The following is a 25337-nucleotide window of genomic DNA, read 5'->3' on the forward strand; positions in this document are numbered from 1 at the left end:
CGGTTTTGCAGAAGAATAAATGATGTGGCAGAAACAGACTCGGGATGCAGCTACTGACAGTTTGATTTGCCCAGGATTAGTAACACCAATTACCTTCTGACTTCACCAAAATATAAACAGACACTTTTCACTGAAATTCTAACTTCCCAAACTACAGACACAGCCGACTGGCACTGGATTGAAATCTCAAACAGCCGCAGCAGTTATTATAAATCGCTTAACTTTAATCTTATTGCCATGCAAATAAAGCTAATGACGGGTTTTACGAATGCTAATGAGGATATATTAGTGAGGGCGATGACTACCTGAGGGAAATCCTGACAAATGGTCATGTTACCTCTGGTTATTACACCGTCTTTGTACCTCAGGTGATGGCACACAGTATGAACATAAAGCAGAATGATCATATGTAAGGCAGGGATCAAGTATGTGGCATTACTTAATGTTCTGTTCTATAAATGACCCGGCTCTCCTGCTGGGATCAGTGGCTGGCATTGCGTCGCTGTCACCACCAGCGTCTCTCCGACCCACGCATGTCTGAGCATGGGGGCCTCTCCTCAAAAGTCAAATGTCAGAGATGTTATCCATCCCCACTCAGAGAGGAGGACCCACCATCGGGGGCCCGGCTTCTTCCCCAGCGATGGAAAAACAACCTTACTGAGCATGTTTTGCTTTGGAGCATGCTGGGTGTCATGATCGCACCATGAGGACCATATTACTAACTGTGGATTTATTTTATATATAGCTGAGGGTTGCTTTGGTACAAACATGCAGAGAAAGATTTCCGCATTCAGTCGGTAAAAAAAATTAATTGGCAGTATTTATATTTTCAAAGAAGCTGCAAATACAAATGTTAAATAGTAACAGAAAAAATGCAATAATACAATTTTGATTGCTTTTCAAGCAGAAGTGCGGGGAAACAGTTTGTGTATCTGGTTTTCCTGATTAGATTTAGTATTGAACTAAACTATTTTGGGGGTTTTGGATTGTGAATAAAAAAAAAAAATGTTTTCTTAAATTTGGTTTGAAATTATTTTCTTAAATGTTATACCGTATTCTGACAACTCATGGACCAAAGATGAATTGACAACAAAGCTGAAATAATTAGTCAACTAATCCATTCGGCAATTGACAGAATAATGATTAAATAATGGATTAATTGTTGAAATAATAGTTTTATGTGAAAATCCTCCAAATGTTGCCCCAATATAGAGAGTTGCAGATTTATATCATATTCAAGTGAAACAAAAACACTAATAGACATCACTTTGGAGAAAGTTGGATGGAAATGTTTCACTATTTTAATAAAATGTATAAAACTAATGATTCATCAATTCATCTATGAGAGTTAAAGAAAAAGACAAAAGACGTCATGATATCAGGATTGTTGCTTGTGTAACTTAATCCTAGCTTAAACGCTGTTTAGCCAGATGCAACAGTCAACAGAGGTGTGAGCAGGCTTTTTAAAAACAACATTAAACCACTGGCTAACATGCACCTGATGGAGCTCATGAAACAGAACGGCTTCATGTTCCAAATTGCTCATATTTCAGCTTCAATCCATCTTTCTGAAAATTACGCAATTTCTCCTGCCTCAGCTGATTACACTCTTATGAGCAATTACTCTGCGGCAGAGGCATTATGATAATGTTTCTGAAAACAGGTGGATGCAAAGCACTTCTGATAAGTTGGACTGAAAACCTGTAGCAGGGCAAACTAGGCAGCTGAAAACAAATGACTTCACACCTATAGCCTGCAGTTATTTTGGAGAGGTGCTTTGTACACAGCCAGCGTCTGTGTTGTCATAATACTGATGCATTACCAAAACACAGACTTCTCCAAACTGTAACGAGTTACTTTGCTGATCTCAACATCAGGTTTGAGATTGAGCCCTAGAATCTGAGCTCTCAAGATTCCCTGACAGCATCTCTAATGGTAAATCGATTCTTTTTAACCTGATTAAGCCAATAGCAGAGCTTCCCTGAGTGTAGAGCAGAGGATACAGAGTCAAGAGGTGCATGATGGCATCTCCTCAGCGTGACAAAGGGAAAAGTAGCTTCAGATCCAACATGACCGGCCAAGTCTCCCAGTGATAATGTTAAATCTCTTAAAAAACCCATACTTGTCAAATCTATTTTTCATTAGCCTTCAAGTTGGTGGAGACTGTAGGGGGATGATCTCTTGAAATATTCATCAAAGAAGAGACCTGCTGTGACTCTGAACCCCTTTTCCTGAGCAAAATGTAGCCACAACACAACTGGTTAGCTGTGGACTTGCTACAGAGAAGACTTATCATTTTGTTGAACATTCATTCAGTTTCAAATGGCACTAGCTCATGAAATCAATGATAAATATGTAATACTGTGCGAGGCAGAGCTCAGGCTTGTCTTTAATAAAGTCAATGATTCCAGTCATGGGCTTTTGAACACTGTAGCGCTGCCTTTCTCAGCAGAATATTGATGTTTAATGGTCACCAATGATCTAATCACTTCAACTGGTTGAACCTTTGCATCTGAGCCTGAATAAAATTACTCAACGATTCCCTCCACACACTGATGGCTGCACATGCCTGTCGTGGTGTACTGGAGCGGGCGAGGATAATGCATTGCAACTAGTGCTGCTGGATGACAACCAGCAAGCATAAAAACACATTATGTCATGTTAAATCGAACTAAGGGAAGGCTTTGGGTTTGCCTTCCAGCATAATAAATTGGAAGGACATAAAATGCTCATATTATAACAGACATTGGCTTTAACAGTGCAACTTTAAGTGTGCTGCCTTTTATGTCAACATAAGATGACATGAAACTGGGCAGGCTGCACTGCTCCTGCTGAGGGGTAGGTCCACTTGATTATGATCTTTACTGCATTATTATGGTACACTGCAAAGGTGGAATGTCAGACCAGTAAAATGCACAGGCAGGAAGAAGCAGCACATATGGCATGAACACTGAAGGCACACAATAGCGCCATCATACTACGTTATAGGCGACATCCAGCAGTATTATGCAATGGTAAAAAAAAAGAAGAAAAAAAAAGAAGGAGCCCTGGTAAAAAGTATGCTTGGTGATGCATGAGGGGAAATCGCCCAGAGGTTTGAATGCACTGTTTGTGCCATATCTGCATGCATACTGTAACGCTGTGAGGAAACAAAACGAGCATGCATCTGGCAAACTGCTGGCTCAATAATGAAAACAGTGCATGTACAGACAAGCGGACAGCCAGAATGTGACACATTTCTAGAAAAAATATTGCTCCGGTCCACAAAGTGGAGTTAGCCTCACTTCCTAGTTTACTGCTGCTGTCATAGCTCGGCTAACACCCTTCTTCCTCCATGGCCAGCAAACAATTTTCGTCTACATCTCTGCTGCTGCTACGAGCGTGAATTCTTCAAGTGCTGCTCAGAGCTGTGGCATGAAAAATGACACTTACATTTCACCACCCTGTCCGTCGTAGATAACTTCGGTTCATCATTCGGCTTGTTTTCGGACATTTCCAGTGTGGTATAATATTGAGATATAACAGAAATGAGAAAACGGTCCCTGCGTTGCTCCTGCCGAACAACTCTTGAGTCTATCCGAGAAAAGAGACCGCAGTGATCTCACTCGGTTCTATCAGCGGCCAAAAATACTTGCAACAGGGTTACAATTACACTGCTGGTGCTGTAGGAGCTGCTCTGTCTGATTTACTGTTACTCTGTATCAAGTTGTCTGAGCACAGTGTGCAGTCAAACATGCTAACCCGCAGGACCCGCCCCAAATCACAGCGACGATTTATATTGGCGGAGAGCTGCAACTGTACCTTCACTTTCATCGAAGAGCTGTTCCTGTGTCAGTCTGGCCTTGAGTGAATAACTGTATTACTAACTTGTATCATATTTGGAGCTGGTTAAGCATAATACATATTGAATCAACAAATGCTAAACCAAATAATTGTTTTAGTGTAATATGTCCACAAAAGCAGATACTATATTACATTAAGCACAACATGGTCTATCTATATAAATACATGGAAGCCTATTTTGTCCAGGAAAAAACTGATGAAAGTGAAAACAGAGGATAATTAGGAATAGAAATACAGCAGAAAATCACGGTAAAGGGGAGAAAAAGCAGCTGACATGTGACAAACAGCCTCGGGCCAGATTCAAATGAAGGAAAGGATCAAGCCATAGTGTATTGCTGCATCAAATCCAAAGCAAAGCATATATATTACAACAATACACTCTTATGAACATTTATTTAAATGTGCCATTGTAAGCCAGTTGGTTTTTCAACTGCAGTTTTTTGGCAAGACCTTCTTTGATCAATGAACATTTAGCTTTAAGCTGAATTATGTCAAGTTTAATAGATATATAATAACATTATGAGATACACAATCTATAAAACCTAAATATTTTTCAGATAATTAGACGAGATGAAAAGGCAAAACCTTGAGATACTAACTCAAAATCCTAAGAATAAAAATACTAAATAATGACATGGTAAATAATAATAATAATAATAATTTTTTTTTAAATGTTTGCCATAAATAACCTTTTGTCTTTTACTGGTCAAAATCGACTTATGTAGATCAGGCTACCACAAACTTTTATAAATATTTTATCCAATCTTAGGGAGCTATTTCCACCTCTTCATGGAAAGGAACCTTTCCATGAAATCTGCTAATGATTTTCATAGTTCCCAGAGGATGAATCCTGAGAGTTTCAGTGACCTGCTGTTCTTTCTCATTTTAATTCTCAAATACTTTTCCTCTAGTGCCCCCCTCAGGACCAGAGGTGCAGTGTCAGTCCTGCTTACAATGATGATGATAACGTATCTCACTCACTGAGGTCAAGTTGTACTCACTGCAGATCCAGAGGAGGGTTTAGCTTCCTGTCTTTGGGGTTGGATCAGACTAGGCAAAGAGAAAATGTGAGCGAGGTGAAGTGAGTCATCACCAGGTACATTCGCTGAAGGAGACCTCAGCTTACACCCGCTCATTTTCTCCACAGTGGCGCAATTCAGTTAACACACTGCTGCCCAAAGGCAATAAATGGTGGCAATCGGCTATTAGCGACACGCTGGTGTGGTATGAGTCAGTTGTTCGACAGATGGAGGCAGTTAATGAAGCTCCGACTTTAACATTGTGGGTATGCATATAGGTCAGAACATCCTACAGTCTTTGTATCTGCCCGTGCTGAGACATTCACACCAGATCATTAGTTTTAACATTCCTCGTGCTCTGCTCTGCACTCTTTTGCTCTGCAGACTTAATTAAACTCGGGCAAGTCTGTGACTCAAGTTTTTCCTCCTACTGATCACCTGTCACCAGCGACCTTTGTGTTTATTATTTGCTGTGTTTTGCTCAGATGAAGACCTACTCTGTATTTTAAATGCCATGGAATAAAGTAAGCTATGGTTGTCTTTATTTGTTATTTTGGGTGTGTCGTCTGTTTCCATTTCAAATTTCACTGTAGCATTGGTAGTTTTTAATCTGTAAAAAAATATACACAGTATAATGAGGAAAGAAATCCCCACCAAACTTACATAATTATACAAACAGAGACCTTTTTAAACCACGTATGCCAACTTTTTCAGTTAATAAACATTATTTAGACATTCTTTAATGACTAGACATTTATAACTCATCGTTTTGGGTAGCAACATGTTGAAAGCAAAACTAAACTTGGAAGACAAGCTTCTGATGTCCAAACCGCAGAATCAGTTTTGGGGATTTTCCATCACATGCAGTACATTTAATTCCACTGATTAAATGACTTAGGATCGCTGCCATGGAACTAGTGCTGTAGTAAAGTTTGAATAACAGGCTGACATCCAAACTTCTTCCTTGTACCAGACCAGAGAACAGGCTCGATGTTAGTTTAAATGAGGTTTTGTTTCTATGTGTATAAAGGTGTAGCAGGAAACTCCCTCTTATCAGCGCTCCTCCTGACAATAGCAGACTGTTCCCCCTGTCAGTGTGAAGGAAGACCTGCAGACAAACAGCGCTGAGCCATGAGCCACGCAGGTAAGCTGTCCCTTTGAATTATTTATTTATTCATTTATCACATGCCGTAATGAAAATGGTCCATTGCTTTAATATGAGCGTTGCTGATTTATAATGGTCTGCAATGCTCAGAGCAACATATTGATGGGCACAATACATCTTGGAACAATATTAAAAACATTGAAAAATGTTTTTTTTTGGTATTATTTCAATATCAAAGCAAAATTGGTTATGATGGTTCACTGTTTCTCACATTATCACATCTCACAGTATGTTACATTTAAATATGCTGCAAAAAAGTGATAGCAAAAAGTATTTTCTGTAAATCTGTACTTTTTTTCATAATATACTTGAGAGATATGATTCAATCTAACTACTGCATGTGTTCTATCAATTTGAAGGCAATCTTTTAATAATTTTTCTGTCACGCTTCTTATATTGTTATGTTTTATTTTCCATTGATTGTTTGACTTCAGTAGAGCCTGCCTGCAAAAGCGTTTCTCATGATTGTGCTGGAACAACCTGAGATACAAATATCTTGACTGTTGAATCCACTTCTCTCGTAGTTGAGCAGCTGTTGATCATCTATGAGTGTGAGGCACAGCAATGGGCCACATATCTGCGTTCCCTCTTCACCGGTGCCCTCTCAGAGGCTTCCATCTGCTCCTACGACATCGCCACCGTGTCCAGCCGGCAGGACGACTTCCTCCGCCTGTCCCAGTACTCCTGCAAGCTCCTCATCCTCTCCGAGGGCATGCTGGAGGGGCTGTGTCCGAAGCGCCGTTTCTTCCTGGCCCGTGTGTTGTGTCCTGCGACTGCTGTGGTGGTGCTCCTGTGTGGGGTGGAGAGCCTGGCCCCCCTGCTGGAGCAGGTCCCTCTGAACGGAGACGATTGCCTGCAGGTCTCCAGTGAACAAGATGCTCACGAGTACCTGTCCGCTGTCACTGATATTGTGAAAAAAGGTAGGGCAATGGCTCTGAAAAGTTTTTGACTGACTAGCTGTAAGGGGAGATACTACAGGTTTACATTTTAACTAATAGATATCCTCATGAAACTTCGCAACTTGATTATTAAGATAACAATAATATAAGCATCTAAATGTGTAATTGGATATTTTCGATCGATTTGAAGACATGCCCTAACTCGCAAAATTGACCAATGCATAGAAAACGGTCTCATCGTAATAAGATTTCGTCTTGAGAGGAATTCTGTCTTGCATATGATTGTGTATTGGACTTATTTCAAAAAAGGAAGGTAAGTACAAAAGATAAATGCCCTTTCATTTGACTTAACCGGTACCCAAAAGGTTACTTAATTGCAAATTCAGATTATTGTTTTATTTTCCCCACATATCTTATTTAGGTATTATTTTACCCAGTTAAATGTAATGACCATTACAGCCAAAGGAATTCAGAAATGTTACATTCAAATATCCTGACGGCATGTAGTAAACCTGCAATTTAGGCACAATTTGCATCCGTGCAAAGCCAGAAAAAAGGAAACCTTTAGGAATATTTGTACACAGCCGCACCATTCCCTGCTATAAATACGATGGGAAAACAATCCTCATTATTTGTGAGAACGTCCCAGCAGCAGCTAGGAAACCTGTTTACTGACTTTTTTTACCCACTGTTTAGATTGGCATTCATATTTTTAAAGCACCAGCCGCACAGACTAAGCATCTCCAGCATGTCCCCTCCACCCGGCCAATTATCCCCGGCCTTTTCCCTGTTTTTCCTAATTGCAGTATTTGTATAAACTCATAACGCTGGGGGGGGGGGGGGGGGGGGGGGGGGGGGGGGGGGGGGGGCGCGCGCGCGCTTCTATTTAAACAGGTGCATGTGCAGGAGGAACATCTGATGCAAATAGTCTCTCTTTCCTCTTTGGCCATCACTGTTACTCTTCTAGAGCCATGCAAATTCAAGTGCACTCTGCGTCACTTCATTGCACTGATACAGTGAAAGTGCTTCAGGCCAGGATCCCACAGACGGTTATATTTTAACCCAGAAGTACCCTCCCTATTCACACAGGATGATGCCGTTTGCTTGTTAGCACACAACAGACATGTGGGTGTTTGAGTGTAAACAGGTGGAGATCCGTGCACTTCATCAATGCAAGAGGCACTACACCAACAGAAACAATACTATTATTGGTATCATTTTTATTTGACTCACTCAAAATGTTAATTATAAAAGAGTTTTGGATTTAACGTAAATAAACCTTATTTACTTTTAAACTTGGTTTGCTTTGTTCTTGTTTTAATCAAATAATTACCTTTAGATTTGAATTATTCTCGAGGTTTTGTTATTATTTAATAATAATAATACTATAGGGCTACTGAGAAACAAAAGTGTGTTGAGCTAAGGCTAACACATACAGTAGAATGCAGTAGCAATACAAACGTTAGCGCGCAAGCAAGTATGATGTTTGACAATGTTATAAATCTTAGCAGGTGATATGTTAACTATTTTAAATCTGACTTTAGCTTGTGCAATGTCATTTGTTTTTCCAGGTACAAATAAACCATTACAATGTTGACCTGATAACTGTGCTAGATAACAAAGTCAAGGGATTAGTTAGTGCACTTCATCCTGAGGAGGAATTTAACTTTGATATGCTCCTTCATGATGCTAGCATGCCTCAAAATAGACCTGGCTAGCTTACGGTATCAGAAACCCATTTTGTACAATTCACAAGTGCATAATCAATTGTGATGTTCAATTTCCCATCTTTTGTAGGTGCATTAGCTTCAGCTGCAAATGTCAAACCCCTGATACGTGGGCTATCGGAGCGAAAGGCTGCAGCCCGCAGTGTCAGGTCCATGGCTGTTGTTCCCTCCAGAGTTCCCTGTGGGGTGAGGCTTTCAGGCAGTAGTAAGCCATTTATTTTTTTCATAAAGCATCCCTAAAATTGACTGCACTGCAGTTCACTGTACTGTCTCTTTGGCAGAGCTCCACGGAAGTGTTCATTCTTTTGAAAAATGAGTCGGCTGGCAGCGACGCTGAGGTTGAGTTCACCGCTGACAATCAGAGGCTGAGAGTGAAGCCCGTCTGCTGGAATGAACGGATCCTCTGTGTCAATGCGCCAGGTATACACGCGCCATGACATAATGAGTGTACAATAAAATCTACAGTGTGTTTTGGGCTTTTCTGTGTTAAGTTTCTTCATGTTTTCTGTTGCAGATTTTCCAGCAGGACATGTGAGAGTGACTGTGTATAGCAATGGGGTGCCACTGAGCAAGGCACAGCTGCAGTACTACAGCAACATGGAGGAAATAACCTGCCTTCTGGCGAGGGCAGCAGACCCTGTAGATTTCATGTGTCAGGTAAAGCCAATAAAGGGCTGTTTGAAAAGCACCAGGCAGGGAGGGGCAAACAAATAAATCAGCCTGGTCTCAGTCCCGAAGCGTCAAATACAGCAGCCTGGTCAGCGGCCCTAGGTTTCAAAAAATGTCTGTAACTACTGCTGGGGCAGAGAGGAATCAAATGACGTATCATAAAGAGCAAAAAGTCGGCTTAACGGGGAGGTGTAAGGTAGATGGATGGGTGAAAAGCACAGGACTTTTAGACAGAAGGCTGCTATTTGTAAGGTTAACGTGTATATTTTCTACTTATGTGCATGAGTGAAATTATGCTACGACTGTATGCTGCATACATAGAGTTTGCAAAAAAAAGAAAAGCCAAAACACTTCTTTCTAAACCTAATAAAGCAGTTTTGTAGTGGGAAGTTATTATGAAAAAACACTGTTTGTATAAATGGAGGAACACTTTTAAAGAAGGTATTCAAATTATGAAGATGTACATTAATATTTCTAAATCTTATTTGTGCAATATTACTCTCTGTAACAAGTAATATTACCATTTGTCATTTTTTTTGAACAAGCAGTGTGCATACCTCAGTTTTAAAGCTCTAACACTTGCAAATATATTCAAATAAGTCTATCAACCATTGATTTTGTTACGCAGGAAACACATTTGAATGCTGCTCTATTCTCTCCCTTCTGAGGAAAGCACCTCTTCTGAGGCACTCTGTATGCGTTATAGTGACTCATCGTTATGCAACGCATTTATAGAAATTAGGCAATCGCCGCTCTAAAACGCTGCTTAAAATCAATCCACTTCCAGCCATTAGAAAGAAACAGAAAATTAATTGGATGCGCATATTTCTGCTGATGTTTATGTACGCCACTGTTTACTGCCTCAGCTCTCGAAAAATGAAAGGGCAGGTCTCTTTCTGCCATGAACACTTCATTTGATTATGGTCTCTTTTGCTGAAGAGGCAAACATGAGCAATGCCAAAATAAGAATTAGCCAAAAGGATTTCAAACTAAAAGCCTGGATTGACATGACTGGACTTTGATGCATGTTAAACTTCTATAGCTTCTCCTGAAGACTGTATTTTACCATACAATTATAATGGCACCATTAAAAGTGCTGCTTTTGTTTACTCATCAATTTACAGTCAGAGATATGCTTCGATTTCATTTCAGGCTCTTCAGCAGTCTTCTGTGCAGAATCTGGACCAGAAGTTAACCTCCATGTTGTTAAAGCACATGCCCAACGGAGGGTTTCAGGGACTCCAGTGTGAAAACACATCCCAGAGAGGTATACAACTGGAGGATTGTGGACTGACATTGAACAAAACAACATATGATTGGCATACATATGCAAAGATACTATCTCAAACGTTTGGGAGAAGTGCCAAGCATGCATCAATTGCAGTATGAACGGATATACAGTAAGGTATAATCCCCCAAAATGTACTTACACAGTCCCTAACTAGGATGAAAATACTAATTGCAGATCTACCCGTGAGTAACAGGTGATGATTACTTCAAAGTATGGCTTTGGCATCATTGATATAAAAGCCTTGAAACAACAGATGTTAATTCCATCCTTTCCCGGAGCATGTGTTTATGCAACAATGTGTAATGAACGTAATTCTCACAGTTGAAATGCCTTACTTTTGCATGACGCACTTCCATCATTTATTGGCTTATTATGTGGCAGATTGATGGCTTCATCAGCTCCTGAGATTGATTCTCAACTGCTAAAAAGGGGTCAATAAGTGCCTCCGAGCTGTCTTCCACTCATGATTGTGTGAAACCGTTCACATTAGGTCAACTTCAAGATAGCACATGTAAAGGAAGTTGAAAGGGAATATTATGTATAGATTGTGAATTTAAAAAAAAGTGTTTTTCTCATTTAAACTGGAAAATATCCACATCAGAGCTCCACCATTCAGATGTCCCATCACTCCTCCACTTTGCTGCCCAGTATGGCTTCAGGAGCGTGTCCAGCGTGCTCCTGCAGTGTCCCGGGGCAGAGCGAGCGCTGCACACCGCCAACCGCCACGGACACACTCCCACTGAGATAGCCAAGACACACGGCCATACCCAGCTTCACGTCCTTTTGAAGGAAAGGCTGGTAACTATTCATTCACTTCCTTCACCTTGCTCGAGTAGTTATTGTATCAGCTTCATGGACCTTATGTATAATGAAGACAGTTCTCAAAATGTCAATATCCGATGACAGCTTCTCATGGTGCTTTATGAGCCAATTAAATCCACAGAGGCATCGTTTATATCGAGCCAGCAGTATTTAATGTCACCTGAATGGAATTCCATAGTTTCCAAATACCTGCAGACAGCTGTGGTAAATACCACAATGCACCTCAGCTGCTGGGATCAGGGGATGCAGTGCAGCACTCAGAAATGCACTCACTAACACCAATAGAGCGTACAGAGGACTATGAGTGAGTGGTGCTTTATCAATAATGGACAGAATGGAGAGGAAAGGAAGGAGGGAAGCTGGGGGAGTGACCTGTATTTCAGGGGCGACCTCGCTCCCTAACTGGCGGCTTTAGATTCAGCTCAGGGCTCAGTTAGTGGATCCTCTCTTCCTGTGCGTTTGGCCTGTGAGGTTCCTAATGGAACACCCCCACAGAGAGTAGAAAGGTTGTTCATGCATGCACAATGGCTCCGAGCGCAGGTTGTCTGCATACATTCAGACAATTAATGCAGCCACTAATGTTGGGTTTTTCTGGCGTAATGGCTGCCATTTCCTCGTGTTAATATGAAGAGCCTCTTCCTGCTCAACCTCCCACTTCACTAAACACATCACGTTGGCTGCAATCCTAATTTAATAGATCCATTGCATGCATGCACATCCCTTTATTTGATAAATCTGGAGGACACTGGGATCATAATGTTTTTTCCAGAGCTAATTTCATTAGGCGGTGAGGACATTATCGTTAAAAGACATGACGCTGCCACAGTCAAGAAGGCAGGATGAAAACACATTACATCCAGCAAAGAGGGAATATTTGTATCGCCGTTTGTTTGTCAGAAAGATTACGGAAGAACTACTGGTTAGATTGTCTTGATGGAAGGGTGTAGCATTGGCCAATGAAGAACCCATTTGAAAGTAGAGGAGGATGTAATCGTAATGCAGATAAACTAGTTGAAAACAGCCTTTGAATGACCTTTAGGTTTATTGATGTGTCGTGCAATTACTTAACCTAACATTATAGATGCACATAATACATTTGTATATAGAACATTACTGACTAAGTTCAAGCAGCTAATCTTTTAATGTGAGCACAAACGATTCCAGTTAGCTGCATTGTTCAACCCCCCACATGTCACTGTGTAACAGACAGCGAGATAATCGGCGTTCATTCATTTGAAAATCTGCTCTTATCTCCCGTCTTCCCTTATAATGCTGACAACTTTTAACTTTCTCTGATGGCTGGGATCAACCCATAGAGAGTTCCCCCTTGAGGGGAATTTCGACACTCCAGCAGCTGTTCCAAACATATTCATCCCTAGCAACGCGGCTAATTGAGAGTGACTGCAGATGGAGCTAGGTTTGATCAGATTGCTCTAGTGAGTTGCGGTGCTCGGCGAGTCTGCAGCGAGTCGGATCAGCTAAAAGGGGAGCAGTGGTGTCAAACCGAGACCTCCCCACAGGGACCCCCACACGCCTATAGATGCAACATAACTTAAGAAATCGACATGCACAAGCAATTGACATTTACAATTTCCTTTAATTAAAATTCATCTTGATAGATAAAACTACATGCGTGTTGCTACAGTACAGAGGAAGTGTAAGAGGGGTTTTGTTTTCTTTGTTTTTTTTGCACAGCAGTTTCATTAACTGATCTTCACTGTTACCCCCACCCCAATTAATCAACCCATGATGCATCAGTGATTTGGAAGTCAGTGTGGCAGCACTTTGTCAATAAATCCTAGATGGATGGGTCCTTAGCTTTATAGACGGGCTGAATCACTCACTGGGCCTGCGTCAGATCCACTACTCTGCCCTGGCACCACTTCTTTGTTAATTAGCTGTGAACTGCTCCAGATGGGAAAGATTCATTATTCAGGGTGTGCATAATTAGAATTATAAATATAGAAAATGCTCCGCTGTTATTGACGATGTTCATGTCCTCAAAATGCCTCGTTACAAATCTTTATTAGTAACACAAACACACATTGTCCTCATTTCATATTTTAACAGAGGGTCACACATTTGGCTGAGTGTCACTTGGTATTAAGATGGACTCTGCGCTCCGACTAAGATTCCACTGTGTGCTCAGATAGAGCCGAGCAGGCCTCGATAAATAAATACAAATTACTGTATGGTCCTCTGAAGACTACAGAGCCTTTCATGTGCTGCACGTTGTGCTCGTGTACACTCCTATCCAAATTCAAGAGGGACAAATATGCCTCACCCTGCACTTTGACTCCACAGACCTTTTTGCATTTTATGTTTGGTTAGTCAGAGACTGCTTAATCATTAAGCTTACTCCAGAGAGATGTTTATCATTTGAATGATTTTTTTTTATTTAGTGATCTGACTTCTCATACGGCACCTATCATGCTATACTTGAATAATATATTGTAGGGCCATGCCTATATAAAACATGTCTGTGAAGTTTTTTTTCAAAATACCAAACAGATCCTGCATTTTAGCCATGCCTCATTTCGCTCTATTTGCTCTTTTCCAGCCCTGTTTTTGCAAGGGCTGATTCTAGACCCTCCAGAAAAACGCGGGCAAAAGTCCTTGATTATACGGGCTAAAATCCTTGATTATGCGTGCTAAAATCCTTGATTATGCGATTAAACATGCAGGGTTTTTATGTGATTTTATGCGGTGAAATTGCGGGAAGTTGCGAAATATGCGGAAAATTGCGAAATATGCGGGGGGAAAGAATAACAATTTTTTAAATATTGGGCTGTCTTATTTATTCTCTCTCGCACACAACCTGCCACTAACGTTAAACCCCTTTACTATTCAATTAAACACATTCAATGTTTATTTATTGTAAAAGCAATTGGGCTTTTTTAATCTCACACAAACACACTTCTCCGCCTCATTCTGTTTTCATTTACTAGTTCTTTATCTGACCAGCTTCAATCTTGTAGGCTACTCACTTCGTTTCTTGTAGGCTACTCACTTCGTTTCTTGTAGGCTACTCACTTCGTTTCTTGTAGCCCTCGAAAGGGTTTTGGAGGTTGATGCCTCGGTGAACGTGAGTTGTTTGGCTTTCTTGTCCGCAGCAGCAGAAAGCATTTTCGAATGGTTGAATGAATCAAAGTGGGTCGTCACCGTCGATTTTCTCTTATGCTCCAACACACAGTTGCACGGGGTGCAGAATAGTTTCCCCCCACTTTTTGCCCGGTCTTTAGTATAAATGTTCGTCGGTAAATGAGATGGATTAGATTTTTTCATTTGTGTGAGCTCCACACGTTCACTCTATACAGTGTTGTTTACATTCTGTGATGCGCGAGCTGATGACGTCACGTCAAGACGAGTTAACTTTTTTTTCTTCTCAACTTTGTGTGGAAAAATGCGGGGATTATGCGGCCTTTTGATAAATATGCGGCCTTTTAAAAATATGCGCCATTTTGCTGATTATGCGGTAAATTCTGCGATCGCAGAATCGCGTTTTTCTGGAGGGTCTATGATTCTGTGAGCTGCAGCTGACCACGCCCCCCTGCAGGAGAGGGGAGCATGCTCTGATCAGCTGCTGGGCTCTCAGAAGAGGGGGAGGAAAAGAGAGGCTCCGTCCTCCGTGTTTTATTCTTATATGATTATATAGAGTCATTATTCATTTGTTTTAAAGCTCAATAAAAAACAAAGAAGACCTTTGACCGGCACTTTTCTAATTTTGTCCGGAAGATTTAAACTTTAACGGAAATGTTGCGCGGCGAAAAAAATCTAACTGAAACTCTGCAAACGGTCCCCTTGTTCCTTGGAAGAGGCGGAGAGGAGGGTCTTTGTCATCTGCTGGTGGACTAACCGGAGAGCAAGCGCTTGCTTCGGGGAGGGAGAAAAAGAGCCAGAGCGTCCACAGCGGAGAATAAACAGAAGGGCAACCATGGCAACCATGCACGCAAAGTCTTTTTCGCTGCTTTTGTGGCAGACCACTTACAGTCCTGGCATATGTACTACAGCGTCTCCAGCGCTTTCGAGCGGCAATGGCCGTGGCCCGACCCCCCATTCCCCTAATAGGTGGAGAGTTGCCCATATAGGCGGAGCACCCCTTTTCTGACGTCAGAAAAATTAACGTCTGTACTGTATCAGCTCCGTTTTCGAGATTTGGGTATGGACGAAAAGAGAGATGGTTGTGTTTTCTGACACTTGGTGAGTTCCCTGACACACCGGGGACACATATTCATGTATACAAGATGTACAAAAGTGCATTTTGCATGATAGGTCCCCTTTCAGGTAAATGCAGTGAAACACCTCATCTGGTCAATGCTAATTTGCAAACGTTAGCATGTTAACATACTAAACTATAAGTCAGCATGGGTAACATTATACCAGCTGCAAATTTGTAGCATCCCCATTGTGACCATATTAGCATTTAGCTCATTCTGCAGTACCACTGTGTTTAAATGTTATGTACAGTACTATGGTTGAAAGAAAACTATAACTCTTCACAGAGAAAGGGATTGTTTTTTCTCCTGCTGAGCTGATTACTTTCTATTGTTCCCTGCCAATAAATAAGTCTGCACATTTGGTCTGCACATTATCAAAGTGATGGGTTCAGTGTTACCCTCTACAATCTGCCATGCATTAGACTCCGTTATCCTGAAACCACGGCGTCAGGTCAGCCCGCATGTTGAGGATTGACCATTTCAGCTGTTGAAACCAGATTCAAACTCCTGATCTTTATACCAGGTTTGTGTGAGATTTGCTCTCCCTCTGACAAAAACCTGCCTGCTGTTCCGTCTACAGCACTGCTGCTCGTTGAAACTGAATTTGCCTGGAATGCCTGAGGCTCCTGCAGCTTCAGACATCTGTAAAATGATTTAGCATTCGTGGTTAGTAAATAAATTCCCCTCCCCTGTCCAGATATTACCTCCAGAAATACCACACTATGCTGTAGCACAGCATACAACTAATATTAGTCAATGTTCACGCTGCGACGGTAATTAACCCGTCCTTTCTACCTGTTGGGCCCATTATGAAGCGCCACTGTTAAGTATTCATGGCAACCAATAAGTGATTTGCAGTGCTAGGAACATTGCAATATTGTAATTGAGTCATGAGTGGCTGTGTTGCTTGGAAACTGAACACGGAGCGTGGCGGGTTGTATATGGAGGATGTCAAGATCAAAGTGAGCTGTATTTCATATGTTCTGCAAATATTTGTTATTAACTGGGATTTATTTCAAATTCAGACTTTAGCCATTAAAATTGATAATATAAATGCAATCCTAAGGAGTTATCATATGCATTATGATAGAGGCTTTTGTAATCCATCTTGAGGTTAAATCTACAATCCATCCAGCTTTTTTTTTTCTTTTTTTTTTTTTTTAAAGATGTGACTCGGTTCCTTACATCTCGATCAGAAGTTGAAACATGGCAAGATACTGATATCCGTGTCTCAATCTAATTGCAGATGCAGTCTAAATATCAAGCCAAGGGTCTGGGATTGCTTACTAAATGATATGTTTGGACTGAAAGGGGAAGAATGTCTGATTTGATAATTACCCTGATCATACCCTGTCTGTCCCTCAGCGTGCTATTAGCAAATAGGCCGACTGTGCAGCAGAGGGAAAGCTGCTCTCTGTTATCCAGCAGCAAGCAGCGTTACAACACACCTCTCTCTTGCTGCGATAGTCCTGAAATTGCTTTTTCCACAAGTGAAGTCCCAACAGATTCAGCGAGAAATTAATAATCTGGACATTTGTCACATCCGACATGAAAACACTGAATATTAAAGTGTGGCATGGAGGCAGAAATCAGACCATATTGTGACGGAGCATAAAAAGCTTAGTGGATAGTCATCTTAGCTTTTTTTGTTTCATAATTGTGCCTTGGAAGGAGGACACAGGTGAGAAAATGAGCTGACAGGAAGGATGAAGTGTGCAAGCCAAGCACACATTAGGTCACACACAAGTCCTGAATGTATCAGGACTTGTCAAACATGCATGAATACTGAGAAAAGGACAATCCACTCTAACATAGCAAACACCCGGCTTTAACATTAACACATCTTTCCTTGAATTCTAAATCTCCTCTATTGAGCTTCTCCTTTGTGATTTGGATGGAGAATAAAGCCCGTCTCTTCATGCTCTTGTTGTTGCAGAATATGTTCAGCTCAGGCGGGGACAATGGTGATGCCAGTGTGTATGAAATGATGTGCGCTGCAGGTGAGTGAGGGGCTGATGGGAAGTGGAAGGAGGACAAAGGGAAAGCCGGTAATGGAATTGTATTTTTTTCCCCAGCACATCATTATGCTGTTGCTGTTCATTTCCGACCACTGAATATTTCCCCCTCGCTGATGGGCACAGCGTGTAGCGTTTGCTTCCGATTCACTGTGAAATGAGCAATAAAAGCATCATGCAGAACTTGATCATGACAGGATAGTGCAGTGAACACTTTGTGTGTTATAGGGACTACTTCCAGCAAACATGCAGAGCCACCAGCAGAGGAGGGGGAGGAGGAAGATATCTACCTACCACTGGAGGATGAATATGACTCCATCCTGAACTCAACAAATGCTGTGGTTATTGCCAATCGCCCACCAGCACCCACACCTCGGCCTGAGGGCACCCAGGTGAAGGAGGACGGCACTCCTTACATCACCAAAGGTAACTTATGGCTGTTTTCTTGCATTATGTAGCAGCCAATGATGTAATAATAGACTAAAATGTAATGAAGCACAATCATAATAGCATGAACAATAGTGTAATGAAAGGTCCTTTTCAAAAAGCAGCAATTTCATAAGATCAGACAAGGCAAATAAGAAAAAGGGAAAACAAGCCTTTAATAGATCATTAATCTACTGGATTGTGTTCTTCTGTCCTCATCTGATCTAAGATGCACTCTGGTCTAATGGACCACTTTGCACATCCACCAATCAGCATCGGTTAGGGTGGGTTCATTTCCGATTAATATTGGTTTTAGTTGAATGCATCTTTGCCTGATAACGACGAGCCATTTGCCATCAATTTTAAATCCTACATAAAGCCTGGATTGTATCAGTCTGTATTTGTTGTTGTTTTACATTATCCATCAAAGTGAAAACACCATTGCTTTGGAAAAAGAAAGAGCCCATCTGAAAGGTATGACATTATCGATGTAAATGGTCCTACAATATCAGCCATTACGGTATTGGTTGTTACATTATTGGGTTTCATTACATTTTCAGGAAATGAATACGTTATTATGCTGCACATCCTTTGCCAGTTTTTTTCCCTTATCACAGACATGATGGAGCTGAGTGAAAACTGCGCAGTAAGTGAAGGGGAGTTTGGGACATCATGTGGGTGGGATGAAGTGCCTGGAATGTGCATCGCCAAAGTCAGTGGAGTGCTGCTGAATAAAGTGGAGATGCTTTTTGGGATGAAGTTTGTTTTTATCCCACATAGACCACAGGAACATGTGCTGCAAAACAAACAAAAGTGAGGAGAGACTCTGCATGGAGAGCCCACAGCCCCTAACTGTTCAATTTCAGCTGCGTGAATATTTCATGAAGATGAAACATCCAAAAGTGACTGGTATTATTAAGGCCTATAAATCATTAAAAAGGGCTCGTTTTCTTCTAGCAAATGCACACACACAAAATACTGATTTCCCCCACATAATAATGCTACTCTCTCCCCACACTAACCATCACTTAAAAACACACAGAAATGCAACAGGCGCCCTATGTCCATTATGAAGCTTTTTATTAAGCCTGTTATATCCAGTAAGCCATCCCTCTGCCCAATGGGGACCTACAAAGCAAAACAATGAATTGAGTGCACCACTGAAAATCCTGCATCCCAACCATCCCCTCAGCAACAGAGGCAACTACCGAGCTGCCATCTGCAACCAATCTTGGCCAGACCAAGGCCAAGTCAGCCAGAATAAGTCATTACATGTGTTTTCCATCGTCCTTGTCCCCAGAGCGCACAAGAAAAAGGAGAGGGATTCTGAGGTTTCCATCTATTGAGACAGCGGAGCTTCAAAACCACACAAGGATCACATTCTGCTCCTCACTCTCACTGCCGCAGTGAGAGATGTGAGGGGAGAGATGAGGCTCGGCGGAGGATTAGGCGAGGAGCCAGTTATTGGACACCACTGCTGCACAAGTGGAAATAATGAGGAGTTTTGCTTTTGTTCGCAGCAGTGTGTCCAGCTAAATGAGACTGAAATGATGTTGGAATAACTAGGCATGTAAACTACATGGAGACAAATGTAGACACAAGGCAAAGCTTCAGTCATGTGTCCTCAGCTGTACTACACTCACTGTTCTGGTCTGAATGGAGCCATAGAGCCAGGCTGGTATTACGAGCATGCTGTGTTTAAACATGGAAAAGACAGACGCTTTCATGGAGGAAATGCTCAGAGGTGGGATTATCTAGCAGGGTGTGGATGTAGAATTTCAATCCAGTGTTGGTCACATAGCCGCAGCTCCACCGCTCTGACAGCAACACAGTGTAGCCTTTCATTCTGAGTGCTCTCTACCAAAGCATCATTCAGGGCGTCTAATTCAACCCAGAGCGGAGTGTGTACGTCTCTCTCTTAGAGGAACACAGATTTAAGCTCTGTGAACCCAAACCTGTCATTTCACAGATATAGATTCAATTATACTGCATCTCAAACACTAGTAGGATGTTTTTTTCCTCCTGGATATTTACATTTGGCTTTTTGGCACTCAGTCGGTTGTTTGTAAGTAAAGGGTATGGCGCCATCTTGTGGAATAATTCTTGAAATGCAGAAGCAGGAATCTGTATAGCTTGGAATGTTTTCAGTGAGGTTGTTGACTGCTAAATTAGAAAAAAATAGAAACATATATGCATACTAACAGAGTTGGATATTTTAGTTGACTAACAGTAGTTAATACCACATTTCAAAAATACTCTATTACAAGTTCAAGTCATTCAAAATCTATTTAAGTACAAAAGTATTTAGCAAAATATACTTAATAATAATAATAATGTTACTTGTCACCACTGCATCCTAAATAAATGTTGTATAATGTTATGTATGCTTTGTATTCACAGTGTTCCAGAAGAAGAAGACGCAACAGGGAGAAACTGATCTGTACTCACTTCCCACTAAACAAGGTGATCTCAATGATATAAGGTTCATCATTTTAAAGTCACAATTAAAGTGTCACTCTAGGAATTTAGTGTTACGCAACCAATACGTTTTAAAACTAACAAAAAAACTGATTACAGAAGAATGATCAATATCAGAGCAGCAGCTGACCTGCAGTATTAACACGGTATTAAGACACTGATATTTCTGTTACAGCAGCAAACAGGAAATAGAGTGGGCTACTGTGAGACATGCAAAAAACCGGGGGCATTAGGATAAACGTTCCTTTAAAACAATTAAAAAGCTACTATTTTCAGACTTCAGTTTGAAAATTCACATTATGAACTTATATAACTTCTCGGTTAGGGGTAGTACGGGGGTCTGGCTTTACCATTTATACAGAAAGACCCAAAAGATTGATGAGCTAAATAAAGGAATAACCGCCTCGCATTCATATGCCTCCACAAAGCAGTCAGGTCGCAGTCGACATTTATTTGTGTCCAAAAAAATCCTCACTTCATTATTTTAACCAAATTTGAAAGGAATCCATTTGAGGATATCATGTCAAACAAAAAGCATCACAACACAAGGGTAACTCTCAGCTACAGGGGGCAATTTCCATATTTTCTGCTCGCAAATGTGGCTTCTTTATTTCCCCTTTCTTGACAGAATTTGCATTACGACTTTGAGACTGTAAATGTTTTACTCATGACAGCAGGACTTTTACTGTGCCAGTAATTTTTGCTGCCTTGTCTGTAACTCTTTGATTACCTGCTGGAATTACCTGCTGGGTGGTATAACTTAATGCTTACCTTCCTAGATAATTACTGGTGCGTTAAAGTTGTAGTGATTACCATGAAGGAAAAAAGTCATCGCAGCAGTAATGGGCACAGAAACCCAAACGCAAGGTAGCACATTTGAGCAAGCCAAGAAGATGAGAAATAAATCCAAAGTGTGAAAGAACGTCTACAGAGATATAAAGTTATTTTTCTGCTCCTCTGTCGCTGACACTGAGTGACAGATCTGAAGATCATCACAGTCACCCAGAACATTACTAACCATCTTCCCGACTCACTGACAGTACAGATGTGCAGAGCAGAATCACATTACCAACAAATCCCCTGTATGAATGCCATCTGGAGTGGCTTTATTCTCTGTCTTGTCTTATATCTGTCACTGGAATTAACAGTTTAATGTATGCCATTATGTATCAAATCCAGTGTGTTAACCACTGATTTTTCTCCACCTTTTGCTCAGAATTTGGAGGTTTTTTCCAGACGTTTTCATTGTTGTTTGTTGCAGCACGTGGGCGAGAGGACAGCATCTCTGCCACCTATGATACGTTCGTGCCGAAGCAGATGAGCGGTCTGCAGACCCTCATCGAGCTGCAGCAGAGTGTGAAGGGGGGGGCACTCACCGTGGACTCAGCTCTGGAGCGCTTAAGCGACTTGCAGCGGGTTCAGAAAGGCCGGGATGAGGTGCAGTGGGTCACACACACACACACACACACACACACACACACACACACACACACACACACACACACACACACACACACACACACACACACACACACACACACACACACACACACACACACACACACACACACACACACACACACACACACACACACACACACACACACACACACACACACACACACACACACACACACACAAACTGTAACCATCTGTTGCTCATGATACGCCGTCCTGCAAAAAAAAAAGACTGACACTTTCATAGGCTTACTGCTGTTAGCAGACACTATAAACATTACATTGCTAAAACATACATTCAATTCAGTGTTGTTGTGTGTGTCACATGGCAGGGGGAATAGGCATCTTTTTGCAGAACTGGTCATAATGTCTCTGTGTATCAAGTAATACAGGTTTAAATGATATGAGTTAATTTGGTCTAATTTGGGCAGTTATAGGCGTCTTGTTTTCATGCAACCACAACAGCAACATTTTTACTTTTTCATTTTCATACACAAGGTACAGTAAATAGACAGTTGTTCAGGTCACTTTAGGTCAGCATTGTTCAAGATTCAAAGGCTTTATTGTCATATGCACCTGCACAGTAGCTACAGTGTAGAAATGGCAATACAAATCTAAAGTCCCAAGCTCCTCCAACATAGTTATATAGAGAGGGGAAGTCCCTCCTTCGCCTCTATAAATAGATACAAAAAGCTAAATAATGCAGAGAATGTTGTAAGTGACAAAGTAAATGCAGGAGTCTATATACATGTAAATATAATGAGATATATACAACATAAAGTAAAATGTAATATTCTACAGTAAAATAAACCACTGTTTATTGTAGCGATAACTATTTTGAATAGCAAAACATACTCAAAACAGTGAGTAAAACATTCTACCACTTACCACTTCATCCATATCCAAATACAGTCATATTCTAGAGTTGATTTACATACTTTTAAGTAGTAAAGTTGAGATTAAAAGGTTATATTATCACTGTTTTAAACCACCTAAACTAAATGAAAACGAGCTAGTGTGGACACCGAGAAGCTAATCATGCTAATGAGGGACAGGTGTGTGGGCAGGCGGTGATTAGGGGAACTAAGGACCCCTGCTGGCTGGTAGGGGGAAGGACAGGAGTTAGAACTGAAACACAGCAATCACCATCACACAAGACCTATGTGTACTGTATGTGGATTTAAAAAACACCGTATAGGAAAAATACAGAGGTACATTTTCAAAGTCAATAGTAGTATATAGTAATACTCTGATCTTTTACATTATGTAAAAATAGCGAGGTGCAGAAATACTCTGCATTCACATTTTTAACTACATAATAAAAATGTAATTTGCAAACATTTCCAGGAAGGATATGTGAACATCGATTAAAGCCAGGTGCAAAACTCTAGTTTTATTTTGTTGACATATTAGAATCAAAAGGTTTTTACAGAAGGAATTTTGATTTTTTTGTTTGGAACTACATAAATCAGAAGAAACTGCTAAACAATAAGCATAATTTTGGCAAGTATGTGTAACATTCCATATGCGCACTACAGGTGAACAGTGTTCAGTGTTTTTAACAAATATAAGACACTGTAAAACCTACCAAGGTGATAACTTACATTAGACAATAATATTTAGTTTTACAAGATTTAAGAAACGTTATGTTTAAATATTTAAATGATGCTAATCCTAAGTTTTTGGGTGAATTTAGTAAAAATATACAGGCATAAATACACAAACCAAGTTCCAAAATAGCCTAACTTGTAACCAGAGCACAAAAAGACAATGCTTTAAGGAAACAAATGGTAAAATAAATGGATGTTTCCTGTTTCCTGCAGGAGAAGTTGAATCAGCTGAGAGCCAGTATCGTCAGCAGTAGAGAGGCTGATGACAGTGTCTACGGTAAATATTCCTCCATCTTTCACATGAGGGTTAAACTTTGCTGTCATCACAGAAAGCTTTCCTGGAACTTCAACTTAAAAAAATTAATATTATGCGGTGCAGTTAAAGTTGGAGCCTTACAAATGACTGTAATAACCTGTATACTGTAAATGGCTGAAGAACTCTTCTCTCCCCGCAGATAAAATCAACATCGTTCATCACACGCCAAGTGAGTCTTTCAAATCCTATCGAGTGTGTACAGAGAAAACCTGTGTTTGCATGCCTTTGTAGTTTCCCCAGTCCCAGTCACAGTCGCAGTAGTGGGGAATTAATCCTCAGGGAAGTGTTATTTAATCGAATCCCCAGTGCCTCGCTTTGATCGAGTGAGCTTCACTTACACTAAACGGGACTCTTTTATTTTTATTTTACTGCACAATCCTCTGTTCAGCTGTGCATGTTGGATGATTTCCCTGCAGGTGTTACAGAGAGTGAAAGTCGAAGAGGAAGCCAAGAAGTGAAGTCTAATGTTTACAGCAAGCCACTTAAAGGACAGCATGTGAGTCACCTGCCAATGTAAAAGCCTGGCAGAAGTTTTTATTAATATAAAGTTGACATGATACTGGATATTATTAGAGTTGGAACAGACATGCAGTTTCAGTAAACAAACATAAATGCCTGACAGGAAGTTTCCCTCTGAATTGTTTTGCAGTCAAATTTCTTTTCAAAAGCTGACAAACGATGAAGGTAGGACTGAAAACAATGTTTCCTATAAATTATTTCTAAAGAAGTGCAATTTTCTTTTTCATTCAAGCTCATCATTTGTCACATTTTCCATATTCACAGACTCCAACATTCTACAAAGACTCCTTTCTTCCACCAGATTGAATTCATTTGAATACATAGATTGTCATTTTGATTGTATAATTATCAAAGATTTATATTTCTATCTTTTTACATATATTTTTTTTCTCCTGCTTGTTTGGCTGCTATTGCTTCTTTTCAAACACAATGGAATGTAATTGTGGTTTAGGTAAAAGTTATTACATATATGCTGAAATATACAATTTGTGTTAGAAACTGGGATGGACATTTATGACACCCAGAAAATGATGAATGGATAATGAAGTAAATATTTAGCATTAGCGTTAGCTTTTTTTAAATAACAGCATGTCATTCAAGTTTTTTATGTCAACATCTGTGAATCACAATCTGAATTTAAGATTATATTTTGCATTAAAAATTGGCAAGTAAAATACTGTTTCATGGGTCTGTGTTGCTGGGAAAGGGATACCATTTTCATAGCAAGCTTTTTTCAAAAACCCCTTCACAGCTTTGCCTCTAGAGGACGCTGTATCTCTAAACAAATATCCTCACACTCACAGTGTGAAGAAGCCAAAGACATCTGGCTCAGAAGCACCTGCTGACCTCCTGATGGCTGGGAG

General features: G+C 40.6%; 2 protein-coding genes across 5 annotated transcripts in view; one reads left to right on the forward strand and one right to left on the reverse strand.

Moving 5' to 3' along the window:
* Nucleotides 1-3731, reverse strand: part of LOC307031181 (protein phosphatase 3 catalytic subunit alpha-like) — a 65553-nt gene extending 61822 nt beyond the window's left edge. For 3 of the 4 annotated variants that reach the window (XM_079668057.1, XM_079668058.1, XM_079668059.1), the window contains exon 1: nucleotides 3433-3729. In XM_079668057.1, coding sequence (XP_079524183.1) covers nucleotides 3433-3493 — 61 coding nt within the window. In that variant the 5' untranslated portion in view covers nucleotides 3494-3729. Of the gene's footprint in view, nucleotides 1-3432 lie in introns of all 4 variants that reach the window. The other variant, XM_079668056.1, reaches the window with a different exon arrangement.
* A 2136-nt stretch (nucleotides 3732-5867) lies between these two features.
* On the forward strand, nucleotides 5868-25148 carry LOC307031180 (B-cell scaffold protein with ankyrin repeats-like). Its single transcript, XM_079668055.1, has 16 exons — nucleotides 5868-6006; nucleotides 6552-6947; nucleotides 8724-8839; nucleotides 8935-9073; nucleotides 9168-9310; nucleotides 10475-10589; nucleotides 11215-11411; nucleotides 17589-17652; nucleotides 17896-18093; nucleotides 20494-20556; nucleotides 21833-22008; nucleotides 23853-23916; nucleotides 24095-24124; nucleotides 24372-24451; nucleotides 24605-24639; nucleotides 24739-25148. Exons 1-15 carry the CDS (start codon nucleotides 5994-5996, stop codon nucleotides 24635-24637), a joined length of 1827 nt encoding a protein of 608 aa, XP_079524181.1. The 5' UTR covers nucleotides 5868-5993; the 3' UTR covers nucleotides 24638-24639; nucleotides 24739-25148.
* Nucleotides 25149-25337: the final 189 nt, after the last annotated feature.

Source organism: Notothenia rossii (assembly GCF_949606895.1).
Source record: "Notothenia rossii genome assembly, chromosome: 3".
NCBI lineage: Eukaryota > Metazoa > Chordata > Actinopteri > Perciformes > Nototheniidae > Notothenia > Notothenia rossii.

What these genes read in the sequence shown, in the direction of transcription:
- LOC307031180 (XM_079668055.1), top strand. An exon ending in CTGTAGATTTCATGTGTCAG is followed by an intron (nt 9,311 to 10,474) that starts GTAAAGCCAATA and finishes ATTTCATTTCAG; the next exon opens with GCTCTTCAGCAGTCTTCTGT. An exon ending in CACTCCTTACATCACCAAAG is followed by an intron (nt 18,094 to 20,493) that starts GTAACTTATGGC and finishes TTGTATTCACAG; the next exon opens with TGTTCCAGAAGAAGAAGACG.